The following is a 23258-nucleotide window of genomic DNA, read 5'->3' on the forward strand; positions in this document are numbered from 1 at the left end:
CCACCCCACTGCCAGTGGGAGGAGTAAAGCTGTGCTCTGCAGACTCACCTCTGAACCCCCAAATAAACCTCTGAAACCTGTAATTGATCCCTGCGTGGCCTCAGGCTCTCTTTGCCACAACTGTTCTATGTTTCCCCACGAGTTTCCTGTCCCATTCAAACAGTCATTCCTGGCTTTCAGATGCTCTCACTTCTACTAACCCAGCTGTAGCACACCTCTCCCACCAGCCCTCTGTCCTTTCCCCATGGCACTGGCCACATGCAATTCTACTCCTGAAGTTTTCTCGTAATTTCTCAGTGTCCCTCCAGAGGTAATGCACTCCTGTCCAGAGGGTGACCCCAGCTCCACCTTGGAAGTGCCAAAGATGTCCCTGGAAGCATCAGGCAGCACTATGGCTTTCTGTAAGATTCCTGTGAGTGTTGTTTTCTGAAGAGGGGGCAGGTTCAGGAGAACAACAGCATGGCTGGTGTTTCAAAGTTTCAATTCATTCTGGTTATAGGAGCAGCATTGCGTATCACTGGGCATGGCTGGAAGGCTCAAAGGATCAGGTTTGATCTGTGCCTTGATCAAATCCAAATGAGCCCAGACAGCTGCTGTGAAGACAGAAGAAAACCATGTGTCTTTGCCCACCCTCCCTTTCCACTGCAAGACACGACCAACGCCCTGCACTTGGATGAAGTGATACACAGAGAGCCTGGCAGAAGACACGAGCAGCAGAGGGAAAGAAAAACATCCTGGAAGAAAGAGAGGCAGGAGATGTTTTCTCCCAGTGACTCACATTGTGAAGTTCTCCTCCATGAAGCAGCGGTTGCGGAGCAGCCCTGCCCAGAGCTGCACCCCGATGATGCCGAAGATGAAGAAGACAAAGAAGCAGAGGAGAAGGACGTTCCCCAGCATGGGCAAGGTGTCCAGGAGCAAGTTCACTAGGATGCGCATGCCTGCAGGGGAGAACAGAACCACAAGGAGCAAGAAAGAGACAGAGAAAGAGGGAGAAGGCAGGAAGGAGAAGAAAATGAGAGAAGTTTACAAGACAAGCGTTAAAAAAAGAAAGAGCCCCATGAAAATAAAAGCAGAGTGTCAGGAATTAACTACTGTCCAAACCAGGCTGGACTTATGGTTATTGCCCTTTCTTGTCCTAACCTCTGCTGACAGACAGCCAGCAGAGCTGCTGTGATTCCATGATCTCTTAACCTTAGGCCTCCATCTGCAGCAGAGAAGAAAAGAGAATGAGACTTTTGGTGCCATCAGCTATCTGACTGCCATCCCTCCCTCCCCTTTCCCTGCAGAGGGACAACAGAGTGACAACTGTCCCAAGACACTTATCAGCTCAACAGCCCCAGCATCCAACAGCTCGGACTGAAAGCCATCCCAGCACAACAACTGCATGCTGCAACCTGTGAGAGCTGTATTGACAGACCAAAGCCAGCCTGCCAGTGGGATGAACCCCTCCAGAACATATAAACTGGCATAGATAATTGGTTTTTTCAGTGGCAGTATCAAGAGACCACAGTGTCCTCCCCTGGCTAGTCCTCACACCCCAATGGGGCTAGAACACACAAGTGGCAGGCACAGCCCAAAATGCTTCCAGCACAGAATCTCTGCCCAGTGCAAATGTTTAAAATAATTTTTTTTTAAATTCTCTAATTACCTAATGAATTATTCCTTTGGTTTTATTTTCCCCTTGGCTCTTCAGCTCCCAGCCAGGAGTAGGGGAAAACATAGGCTCATTTCTCCATGGAGCTAATGACTTGTCCTCTGCTCTCCAGGGATGGTGAAAGTCTAGAAATTCTTCTGAGCATCACAGTACTGCCTTTAGCCCTGTGCACACCTCACGAGGTTGTCTCTCCTCGTCTCCATGGAGGTCCTTCCCCCAGGTACCCAGAGAGTTCCTCACTGAAATTGTTCCATGTAGGCCAGCAAATAATTAGCTAATTAGGTATTTATAGCCAATTCATTACTTCAGATGGCAGTGGAAGGGGAAAGAGGAGGGGAAGATAAGATTAGGATTCTCTGGCAGCCCTTTGAGGCACAAGATAATCCCCCTTGTGTAGCCAGCATCAAGTAATTACCACACAATACTATACATTATGCTCCACATCTATTCCCTGGACTGCTGGCACCACAGAGGGGGAAGGGACGTGGCACCTGTCATGGGGCAGGCAGGCATGGAATTCACAAACACTGAAGGGAGAGGAAGAAGTGTGCCTGCTGTGGAACACCAGACCAGTTTAGATTAGTAGAGAATTTTGGGGACAGAGCGAGGTGGAAGACATAGGGGTGGTATTTACAGGTAGGTGAAGATGCTCAATGGTGCCAACAAGGGATCATGAAGGATAAGGGGTGATGGCATTAGCTCTAAAACCAGGCTTTGGAGTAGTAGTTAAGCACCACTGCCTGCCAGTCCAGCTGTGCCACCAGTCACCATGTAAGGCAGCTTCTAGATGAATCTAGCTGTGCCAGAAATGCTGCAAGAGGGGCTGATATTTTTCAGATCAGTTGATGCTAGCTCCATTTCAGAGCTGGGTGATGGGAGAAATGAGGCTGCCCTGATGCTGAAATGCAGAACAGACAGAACAGACATTCCCACCAGAATTTTACAGGCAGCACGCTTGTTGGGTCAGAATTTGCAAAAATTGATTTTGTCTGTGTTCCAAGAGAAAGCAAGTGACATGCAAAACTTGTCTGCCTTTTTCTTGGAAACATCCTGCCTGCCCATACATTTTCTATCCTGACTCTCAGAGGGATTACTGATGTGCTCTCCACAGCTCCAAGATCATAGCTATTGCCCTCAATAGTTAGGCCCTCTGGGGTACACAGTGCATGACCCACAAACTGGCAGGTGGCTCCACCAGTTAGTGTCTTTTCCATAACACAAAAGCATTAACAGGTTCTAAGACCAAATGAAACCAATTTTTTTTTCTTAAATATCACAGTCAGACAGATGAATCTTTCTCTTCCCATTGATGCGGACTGTGGATATGAGATTGGCTCTTCAAAAGCAAAAATACTGAAGCTCTGCCCATCCAAACATTCAAACATCAGTTGCAATTGCAGGAGAAAGAGGTAAAAAGGCTGAAAGGCCTAAGCATAAACAGGTGATGATTTACTGTATAGCCTGGTGGCCAAAACAACAAGGTCTCTAAAGCAGCTGCCTGACAATGGAAATGGGCAGTGCAGCTTTGGGAGTATTCTGCTTTGGAGAACTGGGATGCTTTCCTTTTCCAAAGTGCCTTCTCTGGACAAGCTGCCACCCTCAGCAATACCACTGCATCTTGCATGGCAAATTCTGAAAGGTGCTGGAAAGCCAGTTCATCAAAATCCTGCTGCTGCCTCCTTCCCACCTTCTACTGCCTCTGCCTGCTCCTCTGCCACTTTATTTTTCCCTTGCTGTGCCTACAACTCCTCTCTGCCTCTGTGCTGCTCCTCAGCTTACGTGCACATTTCTCCCAGCCTCCCTCCCCACTGCTGCCTTTCCCCACATCCTCATTTGTCCTTTACCATTGGCAGAACAGAAGCCATGCTGGCTCACAGTAAGGAGGGGATATGAAAGGGACAGTGACCTTTTCTGAAGCATCCTTTATAAAAAAGGAAACACTGCTCAAGAAGAGAAAGGAAGAGAGACTGGGCAGTCTGGAGGAAAAGCAAGGAGGGAGAGCATAGATGAAACAGCATTCAGCAACCAAACTGCCTTCCAGGGCATCAAATATGAAAAGGTTTTGCTCTTCAAGGGAAAGAAAAGCTAAAAATATTAAATATTCATGAGTGCCAGGTGTGGGCTCAGAAAGGTCTTTTCTCCACTCACTCTGACCAGGAGACTGAGGGGAGGGAAGGGAGGAAATGAAATGGCCTCGACTGTGGGCATCCAAGGAAAGAACCTCACGGAACAATGCTCACATAATGCTGCCCTGCTGCTCACCCCTACCCTTGGGCAAGGGGCAGAGAAAGGTGCTCCATGGCACCTCGAAGGCAGGGCTGCTTCTGGTAAGATATCCCGAGGAGCAAAGCCACAGATGCGCTCACCACTCAAACACAGCAGGAGACGAGGGGGAAAGTATGTCACAGGGGTGAGAAGTGGTGGGAAGGTGAGAGAAGTGCCGGGAAGTGAGCTACCAGAAGGAAGCACAGGGCTGAGCTAAATCTCCGAGCTTCCTCCGAGGTTTGGAAGAAGCAAGTAGTCTGTCTCACCCTGGTGGTATCCATAGGCCCTTCCGGACAAATTCTGCAGACACTACAGTGACCCCAGCTCCCTCCAGACACTTGCCATCAACCCTCGTTAGCCCGGCCGTCGCAGCTAAGCGGTCTCGTCTGCCGTGTGCCAACCCCGGGGGAATTGCGGCGGCGGCGGGGAGCTCCGGGCAGGGCAGCATCCTCTGTGCAGGGCTGGGCTGGGGAGGGAGAGCTCTGGGCAGGGCAGCATCCTCTGTACAGGGCAGGGCTGGGCAGAGGGAGAGCTCCGGGCAGGGCAGCATCCTCTGCACAGGGCAGGGCTGGGCAGAGGGAGAGCTTCGGACAGCATCCTCTGTGCAGGGAAGGTGTGTCTGACCCACTACCACCTCCTCTGCTCATCAGCGCTGCCACTTCGCCTTCTCTCCGCCTGCCTCCTCCCAAGCGCGAAGACAGCAGAGCTGATTCACTCCGTGGTGCTAATCACTCTGTGACATGATCGGGGGACTGCCTTAGGAGAGGGTGAGAAACCCTGTTTATTCTGGTTTCTTATCTCTCGCTCACCTCTGAGGCTTTCAATCTTCCCCGGGAAGTCAAAAGGAGAGAGCAATTTGAAGCAAGCATTCCCTTGCTTGGGGTAAAGCAGATGGAGGAGAACATAATTCTCAGCACCCATCTCAGCTGCATCGCGGACCAAGCCACCAATTGTCATTTGAACTGGAACAAAACCAAATCTCCATCCCATTAGCACTTGTGACTGTAGCTGGCAGGACATTTTGCAGAACACAGAGACTGAAGTGTCATTATGTCCCTCAGCCAGGCTGCTTGTCCAAGCGTGCCTTCTTTCCTTCCTCCCCTGCCCCAGGACACATGGCAGTCCATCCAGCTAGCATGTGGTTGGCAGGATTTTCCTATGCATGCTCCTTTATGGAAATTTTCAGAACTGAGGGACCATTCCAGCAGATAGATTGTGCAGAAAGTACACAGAGATAGACATGCATATTTTTTTTAATTTTGCAGCCAGCCCCTGTATTTAAAATAATCTCAGCTTGTGTGCACAGTGCAAGCTGGTGCTCCAACTTGTGGCCATCCTCACTGATCTCTTGCTGACCTGAGGCTTAGCTGTCATTTCACACATTGCATTCATAAACATCAGCTCAAACGTGGGGCCAAACTGCTGCAAAGAGACACCAACCAGCTGTGGATCCAACAGCAGACACACTTCCAAGGTCACTGATATTAAAACCCACAGCTTCCCTTACCATGCAGATCTTTTCCCTTTGCTGCATTCCCCCAAACTGAGGCTTCTTCTGCAAACAACATGTGCAGGCTGAAGGAGCTCGTTTTGAAAAGCCAGTGTGCAGCTCCAGATGCTTTGTCCTCAAGCTGCAAAGCCTCACTCACACTGTAGACCATCACCACCTGCTCTGCACCAAGGCAAGAGAGAGCACATCCAGATGGATGGCCAGACCCAAATTAAGTGAGCTCTGTGGAAAGACAGGTCCAGCTGACAGTATGTGGAACTGAGAGACCTTAAGCTAGCTCTGCTGCTAAGGAAAAACTGCCCCAGACATTCTGACTTCATTCAGAGAAAAGCAAAGTCTTCCCATTGGTCTGTTTGTCAGGCTCTGGGTGCATTTGGAGGATACATTTAGGGTTGGGGTTTAGCACTTGCAGGTGGTCAGCATGATGCACAGCTCAGGTAAGTTCCTCACCAACTCCCCACTCTAGCCTTGCAGACAATCAAAGCCTTATAGCATTCCTGGCTGGCTCAGACACCTCATCCTAACAGCCTCTTGATGGCATAAGCTCAAATTATCTTTGTCACTCCTCAGTGTAACCACAGAAGGTATCAAAACCATCCAGCACTTATAAAGCTTCAGCCAGGACAAAGAGCTGTTCATTTTCTCAGTAGCATGAGCACATCAACCCTCATCGTCATACAGTGACTTCCCTTAGAATACTGGATCAAGTTCAAGCATTAAGTGCCCCAAGTTCTTTCCTGCAAAATACTCCTCAGCTTAAGCCTGAGGTAGCCAAAAGAGAGACTAAAACTCCAGAAAAAAACTGTTGGCCAGAGCTTCACCCTGCTGGAAACAACAGAGCTTTCCAGAGTAGGTTCAGTGTACACTCACATAAGAGAGAAACTTTAAGCTTGCTCCAAGGCTGTAGAAACAACTCCCTTGGGATCCAGGGACTAACACAGACCCCACCTCTTTTCAGTCAGAGAGCAAGAGATGGATCAGATCAGGTCACAAGCATCAAAAACAAAAGTAAGAAGGGAGAAAAAATGCACCACTTAAACACCTCCTAACAGACGTTCAGCTAAAACAACCACCAGAAAGAGAGTGCAAATGAAACCAGAGAGAAGCAGTCTTCCTTGGAGGGGAAGATGAGCAAATAAACACAGGGGCACTGCAGAGCCACAGTACTCAGTAGGCTGCCAAAGGGGGCTCAGGTAGTGCTGCCAGAGGATGTGAAGAAGCAAACTCAGAAGCAAAGCCTCCTAATTGCAAACCTAACCCCGGGGATGCAGCAGCCTCAAGAAAGAGAGCAAAATCCAGAGCATTAACCTTGACACCTAAATGCTGACATTTCTGGAAAAACAGTGCCCACAGTGCAAGCTTTTCTGTCATCCAAAAAGAAGGAGACACCCAAGCTCTGCTGCAAAGCTGCACCTTATTATGGATGCTGTAAGCCCAGCTAAGGTTCACAGATAACAGAAAGCTCCTCCTCCACAGGCAGTCACATTCAGTAGTTGCCACCATAGCACGGCTGGTAGCCACATAATCTGTGCCATGAGCAGAAAGGATGCAGGCAAAGGTCCCAGTCAGCAGCCTCCTTCTTCACTCTCTTGCCGTTATGCCCTTGCAAGCTTTGGACTGGTTAAGCAACGTTGTCTTGGAGAGTGATGACAGGTGTCAGATTATTTCTTAGAGAGGTGTCTCTCTGGGGGATTTCTGTCATTCTGTTCTTTTTTGTAATACTGAACATCTAATAAGCAACACCTACTACCACCTGCTACAGTAGTTCATTCACTGATCATCTCATTTTTTCCCCATTTATCACTGCAATGATGACTGCGTTCTCTTTCAGTGAAGAGTCTATTAAAAACATGCAGTGCCAGCTTTTCTTTCAGAGTAGCAGGGGCCACCCAACACCAGGGACAAAAGTCAACCCCAGTGCTGTGGCTGTGAGCCACTTGCCTCCATTCTATAAATATCCTTAAGTTCTTAACACATCTCTAGTGCTGTTTAAGTGGGACAGGATAATGCAAAATATTATGTAAAACAGCGTTAATGCAACTTCTGGTTAAGGTTTAACAGGGCTAATTTCCTCTTGCTGTCACTAGCATGAATCATGTTTCTTTCTACTGGAGGCAATGACATGACATTACGTGAAATGAGTGTGAGCAGGAGAATCAGTCCCAAAATACACAAAGATAGAGAAATTTAAGGTTATGATTGTAAATTGCCTTGCCCACACACACAAAGTTTAATTTGCATTAGTGTAATATGACATTATCATTCACCCCATAATACACTGTCATTATTGCTCACATTTCCATGGTATCCATTGCTTGATAGGTCCCATGGGACAGATTTTGCAAAACAGCTCAGCTCCCATTTAGGCAGCAAAATACATGGCTGGGCTTTCGTGAGCACTGTGTACACTGGAGGCTGAGCTTGTTTGAACAGGCAGCAGAATTGTCACAATGGGAGCTGCGAGGCACTGAGCATTTTTTAAAATTCTGGCTCTGCAGGTTCCCCTACAGGAAAGGGGAGAAATAAAGATTCCATCAAAGGTCTTTCTATGGCTGGTTTCTGTAATGATTTGGTTTGGTTTTTTTTCCAGGCTTGCTTTACTTCCAGTTACACAAATTCTGAAGTGCTGTTACAGACTCTTGGGATTTTTATTGTTGCTCTTGGGATGCATAGCAGAAAACTACAGGTGTGAAATCTTGCTGTGATTTGACAATCTCAGATTACAGAAAAAAAAAAAAGAGAAATTTCTATTCCCCACTACTATGGATGGAAAAAGGATGAGTCACAGGTCTGAAGGTCTGAAAGCCATAGAAAAATTAAATATAATCTGTGATTGTTTTTCCTTTTTCAAATCTCGTGGCTTTAAAACCATCTGAAAAACCAACAAGCACACAATATGTGACTTTTGAATATTTGGTAATAATAGTGAAATTAAGTGGACTGGTTCAGAGAAGGAAATATTACTTTCTCCCATGATCTGTGACCACAAAAAGTAGAAACTAAGCAATGTATGATACAAAACAAGGCATTTTCAGGTGTATACTTCCTGCATTTCAGTGTTTCCCAGCTCATTACCATGATGCTACAATAACAAAGGAGTATAATTTTCATTATGTTTTAGGGGTTTTCTCCCAAATTTATTTTGATTACCCAGTTAAACACCTGGCAATACACTGCACACTTGGAATCCACATGATAAACAGCACTGAGATCAGACAAGTAAGTAAAATTTGAGCCTGTCTTCAGTGATTGAAGACTTATATTAAGTACAGGAAAAAATTGTTTACTGTGAGTTGTGATGCAGTGGAAAATCCAGAGGAGTTTGGATGCCTCACCCCTGGAAGTGTTCAAGGCCAGGCAGAAGGGGCTCTGAGGAGGTGGAAGGCAGGAAGGTGTTCCTGCCCACAGCTGGGGGGTTGGAAGGAGATGATCTTTGAGGTCCCTTCCAACCCAAGCCATTCTAGGCTTCTATGAAGACTTCCTCCAGCACTACAAAATGTGGGTCTGGCTACAGACCAATTGGTTTGTTAAAAAGCTTCAGAAAAGCATTGATTTGCCAACCCATCCAGCATATTTAACTGTGAGTCAACAAATTTTCTTTATACTATCCTCGACTTTGTACTAGTTTTGATTTCCTCCCCTTCCCTCCCTCCCTCCACCCCACTTCTCTGCATTATCCTACACACAGAGGTACATCAGACCTTTGTGTGCTGTGCCTGTCACACCCTACCACCTGCCTCCCATGCAATTCTCTTTCTAGCCCCACTTCTTCTCTGTTCTCATCTCCATTGATCCTCATTCTGCTCTGCTCCCCTTTGCACTGTTTCCCTTTATCCCCAGCTTGCCCATCTAATTTAGGGCTTGACTGACTTGATCAAGAGCTGCACACACAGGATGGTGCAGCTCTGAGTACAATTCCATCTCTGATCTGTCCCCCTCTTGGAGGAAAAGCATCCTTTAATGGGCTGCTCCAGGCAGGAATCACATTGCTCTATTCAGTGCTTTGCTCCATTTGGTTGGGAAGGGAAAGGCTGGCTTTTCTCCATCCTTTCCCTGCCCACCTGTCTGGGACAGAGCCTACAGAAAACCAGCAGCTTCACCGCTAAATACATTTCAGTCACACAGCCTGACCAGGTAATGAAAAGGACTTTGTGACCTCTTAATTTTTGTGTGTGGGTGATGGGAGGTGATATCACTCCTGTGCCTTTGCTAACCTGCTCAGGCTCTGTGTGGATAAGTCTGTGTTTGTACATATTTACACATGGTTATGAGTGGGGTTTGTGTGTCACCAAGATGTGACAATAAATATTTACTTATATAAAGCACCTAATACAAAGAACTGTGAGTGGGGTAAGTTTAAATATTTGGAAAAATCAACAGTATCTGAGTTTCAACTATTGCTTCACAAATAAAGCTGAAAGGAGGGGGAAATGCACTTCCAAAAGAGTCAATTGGAAGAGTATGTTTTTGAAAGGGAATCAGTGTTGGAAGAGAACAAGCCAGTGACAGTCCTCTTGCAAAAACACTGAAGCATCTGAAGCAAAAACCCTGTGGGGGGTGCTTAGAAGAGGATTTTCATAATCCCTTTGCACTTCCAACTGCTAGGGCAGGACTGTGCCTGTCAAATGGGCTTGGTTTTTGTCTGATCTAGCTGTAAATGAGACTGTTTTACAGCCTAATATATCTCAGTCAGAAGCTAATTTCACACACGCTCATCAGTGAAATTAGTTCTTCAAAAACACATTTAAAGAAGTAAATGTCATCACTTCTCCCCCATGCCAAGTGCAGGGTTCATAGCCAGATTACTCTGTTTTAGGCACTGCTGCAGCACCAAGCACAGGTAGCTTGGTGTGGAATACAGATTTAAAGCAGCCCTATACATGTAAAACATCTGCTTTTCCCATTTCAGCTCTCAGATGCTTCAGATTATTTTTATATTGGTGCTTCGGTCTGGGGGGATGAATGCAGAGCTAAAGATGTCATTTGCATTCCTCAGTCTGCTGGTGACACTCACTAGGTCCCACTAACCTGGTGTGAAGCATAATACTAAAAATAATAAGTTGTGGTTTACATCTTTGAGATCTGTAGAAGTAGAAAAATTCAGACTGTTTGGACCCGTGGAGCTACTATAATTACAATAATTAATAAAGAAAAATGGAACTAGACCAAGATTTTAATATACAGCACTTGTACTATAAAAAAAAGTGCTATTCAATTGAAATAAAAACAGTTCATTAGCTACTAAAACATTCAGCAAAACAAAAAGGAGGACAAGAAGAGAGAAAAGCATTTTTATACTAGAATGGCATGATTGAGGATTTCTGGTTTTTAAACTTTTTTGTCAGGACCCAGTATAGCAATAAACATTGAACAAAACAGCATAAAGCTGCATTAAAATGGATGGACAAAGATTATTTTTGTTCTGACTGAAAAAAACGCATTTAGAAAAAGCAGAACTTCCCACAGATCTGAAATTTTATTCCCTGCACACCTAGTAATAAAAATATAACATTATTTTTCTAATACCTATAACTCCACATGAGTATCACTGCACTTACATACAGACTATTAGCCCATATATAACCTTCTACTCCATAAAATTCCTTTGCAACAGATTCCTTCATTTCCACACAGTGCTCAGCTGAAGAACTCTGCTTCCAAATGATGAATCAGCTACTAAATTCTAAGTGGAAACTGGAAGGCATCAAACATAACACAAGGGCTCTTCTTTGCATAAAGCCAATGCGACAAGAAAGAGTAAAATGAAGAAACATTTCCTTCTTCAATGTAAAAAAAAACTTAATAACAGAAGAGCAAGAAATTCAAATTATCAGAAAGGCTCACAGACTTGCTGCTCAAAAGCAAGGGAAAATAAAACAAAACCATAGAATTGAATCACATGGCGATAGGACCAGACCAATCGCTAATTTTTCATTTCCTGCATTTTCAAACATAACCCCAAAAGGCAGAGCTCCTGGGGTTGTAGCCAGAAATGCAAGAGATAAGAGGAAATGTTAATGAAGGTGTGAGACCTATTACAAGACCAGGTAGCCTCATGTTTTCTTAGTACACTCCAAAGGTCACATGAGAATGGAGGAATGCTCAGGTGGGGCAGAGCTCCAGGCTGCTCCAGACAGGAAATCTGAAACTGTCAGTAGCACATCCTGCTGAGAATGGCAAGAAATGCAATCAGTTGCTGATAACCAGTAGCTAAAGATCAGCTCTAACCCCGAGGGAGGTTTCAAATCCAGAAGTCTCTGTGTTGGTTTGGAAGGGACATTGGAGATCACCTAGTTTCAGCTATGGAACAAGAACACCTTCCACTAGTGCAGCTCCCCAAAGCCCCATTCAAACTCACCTTGAACATTTCCAGGGATGGGGCATCCCTTGGAAAATCCCACTTTACTTCCTTTACTTGCACAGTGCCACCTCCTGTGGCAGTGAGTTTTACAGCCTAATTACAAACAGAGTAGAAACTCTCATTCTTGTCACAATTCTTGGACATTTTACCACCTTTTGGTTACACTGGATGTACTTTTCTTCTTCTGTCACGATTCAGAGAGACTTTACATCCTTACATGTATCCTTTATACCATAGATAATGAGTGCAGCACACACAAATAGAATTTGCCAGCTCCTTGTGGGATATTGTTGCAAAGCCTCAGCAGTCTCACTGTGAGAAAGGGCTTTCAGTAGCATGTTAAGAATGAGCATGGCTAAGCAGAATTTTGACATATCCAATTTGGGCATTTAAACTTCAGCCTTGCCCACCTGCCAAGAATATAAAATAAGTTTATTTAACTTATTTAACAGGTGATACTTTTTCCTCTACCATGTTGCTACTATTTCCTTAGAAATTCCTTCTGGATTTCCTCTCTCCTGATTTTCTGCTATCAACTTTTTTTTTTTCTTCTTCATGTAGTACAAAATTTCTCTCAAACATGGCCAGATATCTGCCTTTGGGATTAACCACCCCCCACTCCTTTCCTCTCCCCAGATCCCTCACACTCACAACCATGGCCTCAATCTCCCTCTACACCTCCTGCTGTCCTATTTCCCACTTTCTCTCTTAGCACCTGCAACACCTCCAGCATGCTATCATCAGTACATCTCACTAATAGACATTCCTCTTGCTTCAGATTAGTAATGAAGAACTTTAAAAAGACATTAAAAAAAGATTTGTGGCCAAAGGTCCCATTAATTATGTTTGCTGTACCCCACTAGGCACCATCTTCTGATGCAGCTCATTCCCATTTATCACAAGCCATTGTTTACAGCCTCTTCACTAGTTTTCAGCCCTCAAGTCAATGCTTCCTCTCCCAGGGAATCCAGTTTCTTTCTCTTTTTTTTGTTTTAATTAATGGCAGGATGTCTTTCTTCCAAAACATTCTCTGCATATAAGCACAGATTTATGTAGCAAGAAAAATACATAAGGGTTTAACCGCAGAGTGGAAATTAAAACAGCATCAATTCCATACAGGTAAAGTTCTATACTGATGAAAAGAGCAGACAGGCAGGGTCAGGGCAGGGACAGCCAGGGGAAATTCAGTGGCATGTGCTCTGCAAAGGTCAGGAGAGATGATGGAAAGCATGTCTGGTGCCTCTGCTCAGATGGTGGGTCTCTGGTGGGTCACACCAGTTCTGATGTGGCTCACACTGCTCCTCCCTGGGGCAGCTCTGGCTGTTCCAGGAGATAAACAGGAATAATAGAATACCTCAAATTTCTGCCAGGCAAGCTTTCCTCCTGACCACCTTTATCCAGCAACTTAAATGGCAGACACCTCTGAGTTAATTGGATGTCATTCCAGATGTTCCCATTTGCCACCAAGGTTAAGTCTACCCTGATAACAGAGACCAATCTCTCAAAGCAGTCTTTGAGCACAACCCCACAGGAGTCCTGGTGAGGCAGGGAGGAAAGGAGGCTGCACAACAGAAGGATGGTGCTGCTCTCACATAGTTGCCCATATCTTCCTGGAAGGGGCAGGCCTGCCCTGCACAGCCTCTGGGCCACCAACTCCCAGAAAGGTCCTACAACAGGAGCAGGGCTGGCTCCCAGCCCTCTCCTCTCTGGACAATGGCCAGGGAAATTGAGACAGACTAGGGGAGTGGTTTTGCTGACAGTGAATAGCCAAAAGCTTTTCCTGACTCCCATCTTTATCATTCCATGATGGACCTGTTACACTCCTGGCTGTTCTCTCAGTGCCCCAACCAGTGGCTCTGCTGCCTGGTGCCCTCCTGCCACTTTGGGCACACTGCACTGTGCCTCAGTTTCTCCTTTGCACCTTCTAGCACCCTCTGTTCAGGTCTGTTGCTCAAAGATAAAAGTACATCCAGGAAGAGGGACAAGATCCCTTTGTAGAGGAGCTTTGCATGAAGCCAGAGTCTCTGAAATCCACTTCCACAGCATGTTCAAGAAATAGGTGACATCATGAAAGTGACTTTGGCACAAGGAAAAACATATGAAGCAGGCTAGGAGTTCAGGACTGGAAAAGAAAAAGGAACACCTGAGCTTGAGAGAAGGCTTAGCAGAGCTCTGGCAAGGGCACTGCAGGCAGCCTGATCACAGAGATCATGGAGAACAGCAAAGAGATTTCCTGCCATTCCTTAAGACTGAAAAACTTGCAGAGGAAATGCCTAAACTCAGAGTTTAGTGCTCTTGCAACACCTGATCCTAGTGGCATCACAGCCTCTCTGCCAGTTCACTTCCATCCACCTGAATACAACACTGCAAAGCCTGAGCCACCTCTGTCAGTGTTTCCAAAGTTCAACAACAGGAACACTTACTTGCTTCAGGGTTGCAAGGGGAAGAGCGCTGATAAGAAAAAAGCAAAACAAAACAAGGAGAGGCAAAGGAAGGGAAGGTGGAGGAAGAAAAGGTTCAGCACCACCAAAAAATGCAAGGCATGGTGAAGAGTCTGGTCTTGTCCCTTCCCTCTGGGGAGGGAAGGTGCAGTCAGATATGCTGGGAGGCTGTGGTTTTCCTGCCCATCCAACAGCACCTCCTGGCCCTGTGATGGGGAAAAACCTGCACACACCCTACAAGAGCCTCCATTCACTTTGTACCTGAGCCCTGCTGGGACAACACCACCACACACAGCCCTTTTGACCATGTACTCCCCACAAGCTGAGCTGAGAGGTGTGAGAGGGAAGCACAACTTACTAGGCACACGGTTGATAGCTTTCAGGGGTCTCAGGACACGGACAGTACGGATTGCAGACAAGTTAATGTTTTGGAGATCCAGGGAATACTCCACCATCCTGCAGAAGGGGAGAGAGAGGGGGAGAAGGAGAGAAAAAAAGAGAGAAAAAGAAAGTTTAAAATAATCCAGAATTTTAGCTTGAGCCACAGATTTATCATTCCTTCATTGAAGAGTTTCTGGAAGTCATGGTGATGAAGCCTGAGTCTTTGGAAGCAAAACTGAAGTCTCTGTGAGCCCTCCAAGAACAATCCCAGAGCCCATAGCTCCTCTGGCACAAACCCCAGTGAGAAGTGAGTGTATTCCACACAGACACAGGCCAGGAGCTGCACTATCTCATCCCTGCTGCAGCATCAGGAGAGGAAGGATGGCACTGAAATTGCACTGGCAAGGTGCTATGAAGGTGCTTCTTCCACATAGTAACAAAACGTCTTCCTTGAGGCACTAACTGCTTTGACTAGGTGGAAAGGCTTCCCCCCATGGCTGTGAATCACTCCTCTCTGACATCAACCAAAAGGAGAAAAGCCTAATTTTAGGACATATGCTAGACCTTAGCTTTCCTAACCCAACATGGGCTCTAAATAACCTCAAAGTGCAAATAGGTGTGACTAATGCATTGGCTTGGCTGCAAGAGCAGCAGGTGCAGGTGACAAACAGTGACCTGGCCCAGCAACCCTTAGTCCAGCATTTTCTCTTCACCCAGCATGGCAAATATCCTGTCTCTTTGAAGGCATGGCAAGAAACTATTATTCTGATAATTTATCCTGGCCAGCAATTTCCATCTGAGGATCTCAAAGCATCTTACATGTTTTCATGAACATAGGTGCATGAAGCTTCCAAAGAGACATGGGCTGTTGTCACCAACCTCCCTTGGGTCACCCTGATGTGCAGATGGGATCAAGAGGGTGATAAAGTTGACAGGTAAAAGAGCAGCAGAGTCAGGACAGGAATTGCTTCTGCTAAATCTCTTCTCTGACATGAATAATGAAACTGCAAAAAGCTCCCTTTTCCTTGGCTTTTTAACAAGACTCAAGAGACAGGGATTAGGGACACACAGCCTTTTGTTACTGCACCCCTTCTCTGAACAAAAACATTGTTATTTATACAGAAAGACCCACAAGTCAACATGAAGTTGAGCCAAATCCCTCTGACCAGGAACCACTGAGAACTGAATGAGAGAGCCAAAGTGAGATGTTGAGAGGAAAATGGGGCACAGCCAGCCTGTAAAAAATAATCAGGGAGAGGCACTGAGTGAAATGGACCAGTGGACTGATCCTTCTATTGATTATCCTCCATTCAAGAGGACCTTGAAGAGCTAATGCCTGGTTATCTGTCTACACTTTCACAAAGGGGACTTGTCAGAGTGATAGATTTTCAAACACGATGGGGTAAACCTGTCGAAGTGTTGTGATTATTCTCTCTCATGCTCTCTTTCTTTCTCTCCCTCATTCCTTTCACTCGGTTCTCTCATGCACTTTTAGGGTAATTGCATGAAATAATTCTTCCTCTGAAATGCAGTGGCATTCACTTACCTCCCTGGAGCTGTCAGCTCCACACATACCAAGTGCAGAAGAAGAGACAAGGGATTTCATGCAGATAATCAAAATATTCCCACCCTCCCCAAAAAAAGCCCTGACCCCAAACCAAGCAGAAATATTCAACTAGCCTACAGAAAGCATTAGTAATAGACAGAAGCACAGGATACAGTCAGATGGAATTGGAAATTTGGAAAAGGAGCCTCATGCTGCAGTCTGTACTGGGGTTTGTCTATGCACAGAAACAGGAAGGTTTCCAAGGCTGGTGAAGTCCCACTGAACTTCCTTTCCCCTCCTAAAAACATCCATCCCCTAAAGAGCACTGGGTTGAGATCTGATCTCTCAAGGCAAAAGAAATTTTTTGAGCAGTAGCAGAACAACCTGAAACAGAGTCAAATACCAAGTAAGTTGTTAGCCCAAAATATATCTCATATCAAAAAGTGTTTTTTTCTGAACTGCAAGGACCCAAATTGGAAGCCCTGAAGAACACTGTGGCCCTCAGAGAAACCAAGCACAGGGCTAGAGCTGACATTAAATCAATGGGCAGAAGTGACATCTTTTCGTAGCCTTAACCATGCAAAATTAATTTTAAAACGTTTACAAGCCATTGGGTTTTGTCCTCTTGTGGCTACAGCATGGGAGCAACCTTAACCAGGTGCACACCTCCTCCCTCTCCTAGCTGGAATGAATTTGCCACCTATGTAGTGCAGTCCCTGTGCCACTAGAAAATTATTAATTGTCAAAATAGTGACAGTGGGTACTTTCAGCACAAGACAAATGCTGCCTTAACTCAACTCTGTGGTTCAGCCAGCAGCAAGCCAGCTTCCTGCAGCCCTCAGTGGCCACAGATTCACAGATTTACTGCCATTCCATTCCAGTATAGCCAGACAGAAGGAGCTGAACAGACAATCACACTGCCAGGGAAAACAGCAGGCTGTTCCCAAGGATGGGTTAGAAAAGGGCAACTGCTGAATCTTTTAGAGAGCAACTTGTAACAGAAATGAACTCAGCCCTAGGAGGCCTCAGGGCTTCAGTTCGATTAACAGACCCCTTCTGCCTACAGTTCTTCCTGAGGCTTCCTGGTCTTGGCTGTAATTACAGAGAAATCCAGGAAGCTTCGATCCCTGCAGAGGAGCTGTGACTATTGTAGTCACACAGATTGCATCCAAACAACTCCAATGCAATTCCAGTGTCATTTTGCATTAGGGCCTCTCCTTTTTGCCTTTTCATTCCCAGTGATCACTTCAGCATCACTTATGTTCATGTTTCTCTTTGTGCAAGGGCAGCATGCCCAAGGTGCAGTGAAATTCCATTGATTCCCAAAAACCCACCCATTTTCTGTGTAGGTAAAACTGATACATTCAAGTGGTGCCCCTTTCCTCTAATGAAATGGGATCTCTGTTGAACTCCAGGAGATTCCCAGGCTCCTTGTCCTTGCCTTGTAGCAGCTCAACACCATGAGCAAGGGTAGCCCCCATGACCTGACTACCCTTCATGTTGTTCTCTTTCTTGGCTGCTTAAAGCATGTCTGGTTAGCAAACACCATAAATTCTTGAAGGTCTAGGGGCAGTCAGACAAAGTCTAGGATGTGGGAAGGGGAAGAAAGGGAAAAAAAGAGAAGGCTCTTGGTTGTGAGTTCTTTATCATGAGGGAACTGGGTGAAATGCCTCTCTTCAGAGGGAAGCAGCAGCTCATTTCTGGCACTGCTAAAGTATTTTGTGGCCTCTGGTGTGAGTGGGTGAGTGGAGGGACAGGTTCAGAAGCTTAAACTATGCTAAATCAGGCAAACTTCTCATCTGTGATGGAATTTGGGCACTGAGCTGTCAAGATAATTGAATATTTACAGTAACTCTTCTTCCCTTGCTAGAGGTTTTCTTCTTCAAAACTTTCCACACAAAACTCCTCTGGAAGGAGAGGGGATTGGTATGTGGTGTCCTCACACCACACAGCTCGAGACTGATGCATGTTGGGAACATTGTCAGGGTGGGAAACGGGACAGGGACACTGGCTGCATGCATGGGGTTCATCCTGCAGAATCAGGGGGATGCCAGGCAGGGAACACCTCTGCACTCAAGCTCTGCCTCCCTCCCCACTCTCATGGCATCCCACCTGCTCCCTGCCTCTCCACATCCCTCTGACGCACGCCTGCCTGCAACATTTCCACCTCTCATCCTAATCTTTCATCTTAATTCCCAGTTTTTCCATTTCCCCCTTGACTTTCCTTTGTATTTTTCTACTAAGGTAAACCTGCTCAGCGGAATGCACCAAGTACCTGGAATTAAACAGAGGTGAGACCGAGCTGCTGCAGGGAACAAGTGAGCAATTTGTTAGCATGCTGACCCTGGCCAGGTCTCGTGTACCTCTGTCCCTTCTCAAGCCACCAGAGCAGACAGTGAGTACAGAGGGACAAGGGGGCATGGAATTCAGTGCTCCAGAGGCCTCGACAGCACCAGAATAGCTTCATCAGCTACATCTTGGCCCTTGTTTTGTCCTCTGCACCTGTGAGCTCGAGAGCAGGCTTGGATCTGCCCTGGCACTGGAGAAGAGCAGAGCTCATTGTCCAACAGCAGAAATGCAGGGCCAGCATGGCTCTGTGCCAGGCACAGCAGCCTGACCAGCAGGATGGAGAAATAAAGCTAAGGCTATCTAAAATAGACATAGCAAGAGTATGAAAGCCATGTAAGGAGTCCAGAAAATTCAGACTTTATCTGCTGCACTTGTGATCCAAGATAATGTAAATATGCAATGCCTTGCTAGCTGCTACCTCACTGTTACATTCAATGAAATCCATTATTAAAATGGATTTTTTTACGCTCCAAACATTACCATTTACCTCTTCATATTTACATCTCTTTATACCTTTATTAAATACTTATTAACTTTCCTAATCGTGCCTTCTGAGCTTCTATTTGCTGAAAATTAGCAGCCAAGAAATGGTATTTAAAACCCCTTCTGAAATCATTCATGAAAAATACCAAGACAGTATTTTTCTTATGACACAAAGCCAATATGTTTTTGTCAAATTCAAAAGCTGCCTAATTCCCCTTCTCTGATAGAAGTTTTCAATTGAAATCTAATTAACTGCAGTCTAATCAATTCGGGTTTTTTTTGTCAAATAAATTTGGGTTTGGCACCGAAGCCAAAAACTTCATGGCTGTGACTTTCTAGCTGTAATTTCAGACTTGCTACGAGTCTCTGTGGGAAGTGAAGCTTTTCCTGCCTGTGGACTTGTGTTTGATCCTTACATCTATGAGCACCTGATTTGACCAGGGCAGAAGACTTTAATTGATCTCTGCTCTGAATTCCTTCACCTTCTCAGCTATGTCAGGGTTCAAAGGCTGGTGTGTGCCTATACCATGGCTGGATGGGATTTAATCCATGACTTTTATGTGTGAGAAAATGCCTTCCTGTCCTCGGCTCTTTGATTTGGCAATCAAATTTTACAAGCTGCAATTTCTACCACTTTGAAGACCTAGAACACAGGAGTCCATAGGAAAAACATAAGACTGTCAGTTTTCCCTGACTGAAATTTTATTCTGATATGTATGTCAAAAGTTGGAGTTGACATCTCTGTCTTTACCAAAACATCTACCCCCTGAGATATATGATCCACAGCTCGAATCTTCCACCTGAAGTTTGTGGGGTGGTGGGAGACTGATTTAACCCTAAATTATTCCACTTCAGCCATATACACCAGGATGAGAAGGTCTCACTGCCTCTGCTCTGGCTTCAAAGGCTGTGGCTACAATACAAAGAAGGAGCAGAGCTGGTAGTCTCACTGGACAATGTACTCCAATAGTTCCATATCTCCCTTATTATTGAGCCATCCTAGAGAATAGAAATTTAAAAAAATGCATGTGCATCTCTAGATCCATGCAGCCCTGCTCCTCTGTGGCCAGAGATGTAGCAATGGGCAGGGAACATGGAGAACAGAGACTTCATCAGCTGATTTTGTGCCATGGAAAGTGAAGGCAAGCAGTAAAATCCACTTACTGGAGTCCACAGCTGCCCAGACAGTGGGGACCACCAGCACTGGGGTGACAGCAGTGAGACAGGAGAAAGAGCACACAGATGAAGGTCTAGAGCATGAGGCACATGTGGAATTCAAGACACCTCCTGTCACCCTTTGCTAAGGCTGGACATGCCTGAGTTTGTACACAAGGAGAGCTGGAAGATGAACCCAATCTCTTGTAAATCCATCTGGACACATTAGAAGCGGAGCCAGGAGATTTTGCTGGGCCTGCCCAGACACCAGGCAGAGAGGAGAGCTGCTGCTTCTGCTCAGAGTCTGCAGCCACAGATGCACTCAGACCAGCAGCTGCAGGCAGCTTACTTGCCAGCCCAGCAGGGCTCCCTATGTTTTTAAGATTTTTGCCCCATGCCTGCCATGTTGCTCTACAGCTGGAGCTACATCCTGATTTTCCCCAAAGGTCCCATGGGCTGTGGCAAAAATTAAAGGCTCTTTGATTACTTGGACCTGATCTTTTGCTATATGGACAGCGTGGTGCAGGAGGCATAGGGCTGCAGGAGGATCCCAGCACTGACCCTGCTATCAGATCACTTGAAATAGATAGATAGATAGATAGATATATTTAAATATATGTACCTGAAGAACAAACTGTGCATTTGCACCCATTTTGCAAGATTTGGTGCCCCTGGGGCCAGGCTTTAAAATGCACCCTAAACGGATGATCCAAAATCCTTTCAACATCCACCACAGAAAAAAACGGAATAACACATTAGGCGTCCAAATTGCTCTGCAAACCACAGTGTACCAAGCTAAGTAGTCCTGCTTATCTCTTTTAAATTTAGAGCTCATTATGCTGCAAAAAGACAACTCTCTGCTGACACGAAAGCTGAAAGATAGAAGAAAAAAAAATCCCTTGCTAGTAAAACAAGAAATGCAAAAATTACACTTTTTTCCCCATTTATAAAATATAATAACAATAAAGAGTCTACAATTCTGTTAGTAAAAAGACATTTCCCCTGAGAGTGATAGATCAATTACTAATTACACAGCTCCAGAGCTGAGATGCTTTGTATTCTTAAAAAAAATAACCTGCAACTGTCCCCCCCCTCCAGTACAAAATATTTTTTAACAATTTTTTTTATATTGCTGTGCAAGCAAAAGCCGCTGAAAGCTTCCAGAGCCTGTGAGACTGGTCCCTTGCTGCCTGGAATGTGATTATTTCACACCCTGGAACACTCAGATTTCTCTCCAAACTGTGTACTAAGAAAAAATGTCAGAGTTTCTTAATAGTTTCAGAGACATGATACGAAAAGACATAAGCAGGTTTTCACACTGTGAAAAGAAAGCCAGAAGGACTCGCCAAGCTCAGATGACTGAATACGAGTGATGGAGCCTCACTTTTAAAAACCAAGAGTCAGAACACATGCTCTGAGCTCTGTATTTCACTGCTTAGGGGGGGAAAATAAGGAAGAAAAATTTAAAAAGAATGTCTGAATTTTGGTCCTGTGAGCCTGCTGGTTTTGCTTTTTTTGGGGATTTTAGGTTTTTTTTGTGTTCTGTTTTTTTTTTTTTTAATAAACCTAACATTCACATGGTAGGGAATTAGCTTTCAGGGAGGCAAAAAAAATCAGAGGCAATAATTGAGAGCTACACGTTACGCAGGCAGGGTAGCGCTGCCTCCTTGTTTTGATTCTTCTCTGGTGTGATTCATTTCGTTTTGATGACTGCTTTCATTTCAATATGTTGCACATCTAGGGATGGTTTTACTGGGAGAAAGCAAATGAAATAATTAGTATCATTAAGGAGGAAAAAGCGAGTGCATGTTCGAAGGGAGGGCTGTGCTGCTGCTGCTATTTCTACCTTTGGTTACGATGCTATTTAGCCTGCTGCTTGCTGGTTTCCATCTTTATCTGATCACTACTTGAAACACCTAATTGCTATATTTATTACAGTTTTCTTTAACTTGCCATAATTTTATAGAAAATTCTATTTGGCATCGAGCATTAGCTAACTAGGGTTTTCTGAGCATTCTGCTGTTTACCCTGCTGCTAATAAGTATTTAATGATCTGAGATTTTAAAGTCATAACTATGCAAATTCTGGCCAGGTCCCTGAAGGACTGCAGTTAATTAAAAGCAAAGAAAAAGCAGAAGATTGGCAACACACTTTCTTGTGCTCCTCATCTTGGGAGATTAAGGCCAATTGGTGTTTTTCAGGCTAAGAGGCATCTTCCCAGGGTGGAAGGGCACCATGCAGTGATGGATTTGTTTCCTGAGAACAAGTGGGCATTTGAGGATGGAGGGCTGCTACCTCCCATCCTTCAGAGAGCTGCCAGTTCCCTTTCCTGGGCTGAACTTGGGGCTATAAGTGCTTTCCACATCAGGAGAAATTTGGTTCTCAGAGGTACACACAGCGATGCTGCACACGTTTGAGAAGAGCTTGGATGGATGAGCTTGGGAAGCATCATCACTCCAAGTTTATGGAAAGGATGTGATATCTAAGGAGTTATGGGAAACAGAACTCAAGGACAGGTGATAACTATCAGGAAGAAAAGATAAAAGCAATATATCAGTTAATAGAAATACTTTCCAGGCTCCTGGTGTGGAAGCTGCATAAAGCACTCCCAAAGGAGCAACTAAGGTAAAAGGCACAGGAAAAGTGCTCTGCTCAGTCTAAAGGGCTATCAGGCTTGCCTGAGACGAGATCTTCAGCTGTACAAAATCCTCTCCAAAGGCTGCCTAACTACTCAGAAAGGAAAGGATGCTTTGGAAAAGGAATGAAGATACCAGAAGAGTTGTGCTGCCATACTACAAGTGAAATGAAATTAAAAAGCAAATTTAGGAAGGCTTTCAGACTTCAAGGACAATATTTACCCGTGATGAGGTGTTTTGAAACTAATATTTTTTGTTATCCTGATAGATATACCACATATAATAGACTTGGATTTATGTCCCTTTCTGAAGAAGGTGGACAAGAAATATTGAGCTGAACTCCTTGGTGGCACATTCTGGCTAACAGGCAAAAAGGTGATGGAGGAATGTGGTAACCAAGTGCTGGGTAGGCCAGCCACATAGAGCATGAGACTGGCAGAGCACTGGGTTAATCCTGTGCAGAAATATTAACTAGCA

At 45.1% G+C, this 23258-nt stretch overlaps 1 protein-coding gene across 3 annotated transcripts in view; it reads right to left on the minus strand.

Moving 5' to 3' along the window:
• Window positions 1-23258, minus strand: part of CACNA1I (calcium voltage-gated channel subunit alpha1 I) — a 143094-nt gene that overhangs the window by 51008 nt on the left and 68828 nt on the right. For all 3 annotated transcript variants that reach the window (XM_085048714.1, XM_085048715.1, XM_085048713.1), the window contains exons 3-4: window positions 14590-14687; window positions 779-938 (exon numbers count right to left, since the gene is read on the minus strand). In XM_085048714.1, the coding sequence (XP_084904840.1) occupies window positions 779-938; window positions 14590-14687 (258 nt within the window). The remainder of the gene's footprint in view (window positions 1-778; window positions 939-14589; window positions 14688-23258) is intronic.

The sequence above is a fragment of the Lichenostomus cassidix genome, chromosome 1Aa, assembly GCF_008360975.1.
Source record: "Lichenostomus cassidix isolate B80296 chromosome 1Aa, HeHo_3.0, whole genome shotgun sequence".
NCBI classification, from domain to species: Eukaryota; Metazoa; Chordata; class Aves; order Passeriformes; family Meliphagidae; genus Lichenostomus; species Lichenostomus cassidix.